Source organism: Phoxinus phoxinus (genome assembly GCF_949152265.1).
Source record: "Phoxinus phoxinus genome assembly, chromosome: 24".
NCBI classification, from domain to species: domain Eukaryota; kingdom Metazoa; phylum Chordata; class Actinopteri; order Cypriniformes; family Leuciscidae; genus Phoxinus; species Phoxinus phoxinus.
In genome coordinates, this window is record NC_136899.1 from 4204524 (window position 1) to 4211028 (window position 6505).

Consider the following 6505-nt stretch of genomic DNA (forward strand, 5'->3'; position numbering starts at 1 on the left):
TGCATGAAGCCTCAACTGTGCTGAAGAACCAGGTACACAACTTTTTGTCACGTTTTTATTTATTTTTCCTTGCTTTGAACAAAACGCCTATTGACTTTTATTGTGACAGGGACTCTTATTATGAAGTATTGCACTTCCGGTGGGTGTTAAAGTAGTCAACACGTTGCTGTGGGCATGAGAAAACGTATTCTACTTTCAACGGGCTTTAGTGTTTAAACACTAAATTAATAAAGCTTTATTATAAACTCTAGGTATAACAGATGTATTAATATAAATAGTTACATATGAGGGACAGTGTGTCGTCTGTCTCTTAAAGGCTGTCTGTACTTGTATGAACACGTGTTTTATACAGTCATGGGGGATCATTTCGAGTTAGTCGCTGGCTGTTATGAACAGATAGTATTTGGATATCGAGTGTGCACTGGTGATGAGGTAGGTATCATTCTTCTTACCTTTTATTTTTTTAATTGATATAAGCTTCATTAGTCTTATTGGTAAAGATGCAATTGTAACGTTACCTTTGTTTATTTCCGTCTGTGCGTTTGTTTTTTCTTGAGTGCATTTTGATATTGGTCCATATTTAAACGGCAACCATTTTAATAACAGACCTATTATGGTTATAATGGTAGTTCTGACTTCATTTCAGATATGATGTTAGTTATGTTCTGCATGTGTGTTTTAGGAGTGGACAATTGAGCCCAACTTTACCCATCATGCACACACAGCATCACTGACTGCAGTTTCATCCAGTGATCGATTCATCGCCACAGGAAGCAAAGATGAAACCATTCAGCTGTATGACATGAGCAAGAAAACTGAGCACGGGGCTTTGTTGCACCATGATGGTAAGGACATTATCAATTTTGGTTTCTAATTATTGGACAAGACAGTCTGGCATCAAAGATTCTGCATCACTGACATTTATGTTTCATGTGATGCATATAAATTGTAACCTCACTTTCTCGACAGGTTCAATCTCGTGTCTGGAGTTCTACGGGACGTCCCATTTGCTCAGTGGAGGACAAGACGGTCTTATCTGTGTGTGGAGCACCCAAAAATGGGAATGTTTAAAATCTATCAGAGCTCACAAGTATGTAGTGTGAACACAAAATATGCTACCATTCAAAAGTTTGGGGTCAGGTTTTGTTAAATTATTTAAATAATACAGATTTTTATTCAGCAAGGTTGCATTAAATTGATCAAAAGTGACAGTAAAGACATTAATGTTACAGTGGATTTCAGTTTCAAATAAATGCTGTACTTTTGAACTGGTCAATATTGATAATAATCAAAATTGAGCAACAAATCAGCATATTAGAATGATTTCTGAGTGATCATGTGACACTGAAGACTGGAGTAATGATGCTGAAAGTTCATCACAGGAATAAATTACATTTTAAAATCTATTACAATAGAAAACCAGTTATTTTAAATTGTAATAATATTTCACATTATTACTGTTTTTACTGTTTATGATCAAATAAATGCAGCCTTAGTGAGCAGGACTTATTTCAAAAATCTTATTTTAAATATCGCCCGACACCAAACTTTTATTTATTAATGTATACATGACGTAACCTGGGTTTTATTTCTTAGGGGTCATGTTACTTCACTGTCCGTACATCCTTCTGGAAAACTTGCACTCTCTGTTGGAACAGACAAGACTCTGAGGCATGTACACAGATATCAAAAATATTGATCAGATTGTTAAGCTGTGTATGTTTTAAGTCCTATTTGTGTTTGTGATTGCTAAGTCAGCAAAAAAAGTCATTTTTATGACTAAATTTAATTGCTCTAATTGCAGAACCTGGAATCTCATCGAAGGACGGTCAGCTTTCATCAAGAATATCAAACAGAGTAAGTTAAAATATAATGTTTTTGATTCTGTATTTTCATAATTTTCCTTCCTTTTTTAATTATTAGTTTGATAAAATTATTGTAATGTATTTAGAAACTTAAACTTTTCAGCTAAATCAAAAACTTAAAAAAAATTTTTTTAAATGTTGACTGGTGTGTAATGATGTTTTGTAGTTGCAGAGATCGTCTTGTGGTCACCAGACGGAGATCAATATGCAGTGGTTATGAATAACAGAGTGGACATTTACAATGTGAAGTCTGCCACAATTATCGGAACCATTGCATTCCCAAAAAGGATTTCATGTCTGAAGTTTCTGAAGGTGAACAGTCTTACCAGTGTTGCATGGAATGATACATTTAGACAGTTCTAGTTTTAGTTTGCTGTTAATATGTTAAAGTGCCCCTATTATGCTGTTTTAAAGGTTTCTATTATTGTTTTGGAGTCTCTTACAATAGGTTTACATGCATCCAAACAATTAAATTTTCTCATAATATGCATTGCAGCATCAGCTCTTTTCTCAAAGTGTCTGAAACGGTTCAATAAAGGATTCGGTCTCTCTAAACTCCTCCTTTCTGAGAACTTACTCTGCTCTGATTGGTCAGATGTTCCAGTCTGTTGTGATTGTTCGACCGCTTACAGTGTGTGTTGGAAACTGGTTTGAGGGTCAAAGTAGATGTTGTTCGCGGGCAGCCAATGAAGACCATAGGCTGGCATTATGCAAATTTGTTACAAACCTACATAGGTTCATGCAGGAAGTAAGAGTGGAATTACTGACGGCTCTTTTCAGGCACTTCAGAATCGATTATATCTTTTGAGAGACAATAGCTTCATTTATCTGCACTTTGATCTTTGAAACTTTGCAGTCCTTTTACATTCACAAACAGCCATATCACACACTACATGAAAGGCAATATCCGGAAAAGCATAATATGGGCACTTTAACTTCGTTTTTATTCTTCTGAAGTTTGTCAAATGTAACCTGATCAATTGATTATACTGTATTAAAGACTTATTCCAGTCTCTGTTCTCTCTCTCTTCAAGAACACACTCTTGGCTGTGGGAGGAGATGATGAGAGTGTTTGTTTATATGACGTAACCTCACAGAAGTGTGTGTTTGAGTTCAAAGCACATGAGAACAGGTATGACCACTTCATTATGGGTGCATCCCAATCTCACAAAATTTACCCATTTTCTTCTTTTATAGTGCATTGAAATTCCCAGAATGCAGTGAGCATCGGTGTGGAGATAATTTGTAATTGTTTTATTAATTTAATGTTGTTATTTTTTTCAGAGTAAAAGCCATTGAGAGCTTCATGAAGAATGATTTTTGTGTCCTTGTTACGGCATCAAACGATGGATTCATTAAGTTGTGGAAACTCAATCTTGAGGTATATTATGCTGGACCTGTGAGAGCGGAAAAGTTGAACCATTTTAAGCATAAAACATTTGGCCTGGTGGTTTTATTTTGATTTGATTGATTTATCTGATTGATTGATTGTTATAACTTTATTATCCACCAATGTGTGTTTTTTTTTTTTTTAACTTTCTCATAAAAAAAAGTTATGTAAAGTAAGACGGACAACAATCATACAATAAATTAAAAACAACCACCCAATAAAAGCAATCATTCTCACAAAAGATCATTACCCTTACATAATTACATTCAATATTGTCTGTCACTGGTATAAAAGAATGTTTGAAACATTTTTAAGAACTTAGTCCATACCAGGCTGTAATATTAAACACTAAAATACTTTCAACATGGCTTTTATATACATTTATAAAACTGATTGACTAATATTGAAACTCTAATTGTCTAATTTCTCACCAAAACTCAACCTTGTATCCAAATATGTTTTAAATTGAAAGCCTAATCATTTAATCATTTAATTTTCCTAATACATGGTATTCACCAGAATTAACATTATTGTGCAATCCTTTGATTTTAATTAGTATTTTATACTCCCTCTTTCCTATACAGAAACTTGAGACTGCTTCCTTGCTTGGCCAGGTGGACACCACTGCCAGACTCACCTGTCTTTCCGTTTGGATGCCCGGTGAAGCGAAAGAGACAACCGTGGAGCAGTCGGCCCAGCCTGCAGCTTCTAAAAGTGCGGTCACATTTGCTGTTGTTCTACGAATTTAATTTCAATAGGAATTTGCGGGAGAAAGCGAAAGACAGACTTTGCAACGGGTTCAAGTTGGTCACGAGAATTCGGGCACTCAAATTTGGTAAACAGAAGCTCAAGCTTGCTTGACGTGTAAAGACCAATGAGGTTCATTCTCGTGTTACGCCGCACGTTTGAGCTTCAGGAAGAACCAATGAGGTTTGTTCTTGCGTGTCAAGCAATTACGGTTGAGTTTCCATTGCCCATATTTGAGTCCTTTATGCATGTTTGCTGATCGATGTTTATATGTGAATAAAAGCCTAAATTAAATGTTTATTATATAAAGCGATCGAGTCTCATCAGAAGACTTAGATTAAACTGCTTGATTCAAATGGATTTGTTTTATGATCTCATGAATATTTTTGATCCATCAAAATTTTGGGTGAATATACATACAGTGGAGGGTTATCTTCATTAGTGTTTCGAAGATGAACGAAAGTCTTATGGGTTTAGAACAACATGACGAGTGAGTGATGACAGAACTTGCATTTTTGGGTGAACTTTCCCTTTTAGAGTTTCTCCCCCCAAAACAACAGTGTAGTATCAAGAGTAAAACACATTAATATCTGTCTTTTCTCAATGCAGCTGTTGCGGAGCCGCCTGTGCCAGCCAAAGGGAAAAGGGTCAGGCTACCAGGAGAAGAGGTGATTCTAGTGGAGGAAAGCAGCGCCACAAAGCAAGGAAAAAAGAAGAAAAAATAAAAAGTGCAATAAACTATTTTATTGAAATCATTTCCTGTTAGTCATGTCATATATCGGATTTATTGCAATTATTGATGTCAATAACACTGCAGTAGTAAAGGAATAAACATTTTGAATGGCAGCGAACTGAATGGAATAAAATATATTTTATTAATATTTATCTATCTATAAAACTGAGAAATGTAAAAGTTCTCGCCTGCATTCTTGGACTTTTATTTTGAAAATAGCTAGTGTGCAATGTTTCAGGAAGTTAAAAAGTGGAGAATATTTATCTTTTTCTCGATAGCAATCATCACGTCTTTCTGTTTTATTTGAGAGTTAAACAGTGCAGATATGTCTGTGGATTGGCTTGGTTATGGTTATGCAGCTCTAATAACAATAGGAGGGATTGTTGGTTTTGTTAAAGCAGGTAAGCATCTCATGCGTGGGACAAACGACGGTGTGCCGTTCTCTGGTTGAGTTTTGGGGTAGCTAGGATATGTAAAAATATAAATAAATATTCCAATAAAATTAAATATTAGTACATTCTAATCGTGTACATGTAGCCAAGTGTTTAACTGATTTTTTTTGTATATATATATTTAAAAAAAAAAAATTGTAATTACCTCTACAGCTTGCCTTGAAACTTTACGTGATTTATCTCACCGATATAATATGAGTAAATCAGAAAACATTTATTATAGTATATGCTCATATTTTTGTGAAAGAACATTTACCTGAACTTTACCGGAACTTCCTAATATGGTCATGTTCCTGCTGTAGGTAGTTTTATCTCTCTGGTTACTGGGCTGATGTTTGGCATTACAGCATTTTTTGGTGCTTATCAGATGTCAAGAAATGACAAAGATATCTGGGTTTCGATGGGTAAGTCTATCTTTATTTCTATTCATAGCCTATGTTCTACAAAACTAAGGATCAACTATGGGAAATCAGGTTTGTTTGTATATTTGCAGGCACTTCTGGATCACTGACTGCTCTAATGGGAGTGAGATTTTTGAGTTCATGGAAGATTATGCCAGCTGGACTCATGGCAGGAGCAAGGCAGGAATATTTTGTTTATATATGTATTTTTATTTATTCAAAATTTGTGAACTTTTGAGCATAGGTATGTGTGACATTAACATGGACAAATGTAATATTTTGGCTGTTGAATTATGTTTTGTTCTTTCTCTTACTTGCAGTTTATTGATGTTCCTGAGGATTGGAGTTAAAGTGCTGCAGAATTCTCAAAAAAAGAAAAGATGACAACATTCAGAAACTACATGCAGATCCTGAGGAAACCGATGTACTGAAATACTTTCATTAGACATTTTGTACAAGATATATGAAAAAGACAATAAAATATCCATTTTATAATAAAATTCAATTTGGGGTGCTTTCATAACTGTAGATGAACAAATCAAAGCAAATAAAATGTATTGCATTTGAAATACTTGTTGAATTATGTGCATGACACATTACAGATAATGTTCACATTCTCCTGCAAAATCTTGGGAAAACATGTGCTAGCTGGTAATTCCTCAAAAACATTTATTAATACCAGCTGTAGATGTATAACTTTCTTATTTAAAAGTGTTCCACCCAAAGACATTATTCAGACAGCATCCTGTTAGTCACAGACTGAGATGTGTTTACTTTGACCTATAGAGGGCCAAATCTTTTAATAAAACCAATATTTTTAGACCACACAAATGGCCGTTCTTTTTAAAGTACATAAAATTGTATTATATTTGGCCAGTTTTATTATAAGCTATTTTTCACTGTACAAAATCACAAGA

At 34.5% G+C, this 6505-nt stretch overlaps 2 protein-coding genes across 2 annotated transcripts; both read left to right on the forward strand.

The window, feature by feature from the left end:
• Window positions 1–127: 127 nt before the first annotated feature.
• On the forward strand, window positions 128–4757 carry pak1ip1 (PAK1 interacting protein 1). Its single transcript, XM_079601400.1, has 11 exons — window positions 128–251; window positions 353–432; window positions 683–845; window positions 970–1090; window positions 1597–1671; window positions 1805–1857; window positions 2032–2177; window positions 2900–2997; window positions 3150–3246; window positions 3840–3969; window positions 4612–4757. Exons 2-11 carry the CDS (start codon window positions 355–357, stop codon window positions 4725–4727), a joined length of 1077 nt encoding a protein of 358 aa, XP_079457526.1. The 5' UTR covers window positions 128–251; window positions 353–354; the 3' UTR covers window positions 4728–4757.
• Window positions 4758–4943: 186 nt separating this feature from the next.
• Window positions 4944–6104, forward strand: tmem14cb (transmembrane protein 14Cb). Its single transcript, XM_079601404.1, has 4 exons — window positions 4944–5136; window positions 5490–5591; window positions 5681–5768; window positions 5909–6104. Exons 1-4 carry the CDS (start codon window positions 5061–5063, stop codon window positions 5970–5972), a joined length of 330 nt encoding a protein of 109 aa, XP_079457530.1. The 5' UTR covers window positions 4944–5060; the 3' UTR covers window positions 5973–6104.
• Window positions 6105–6505: the final 401 nt, after the last annotated feature.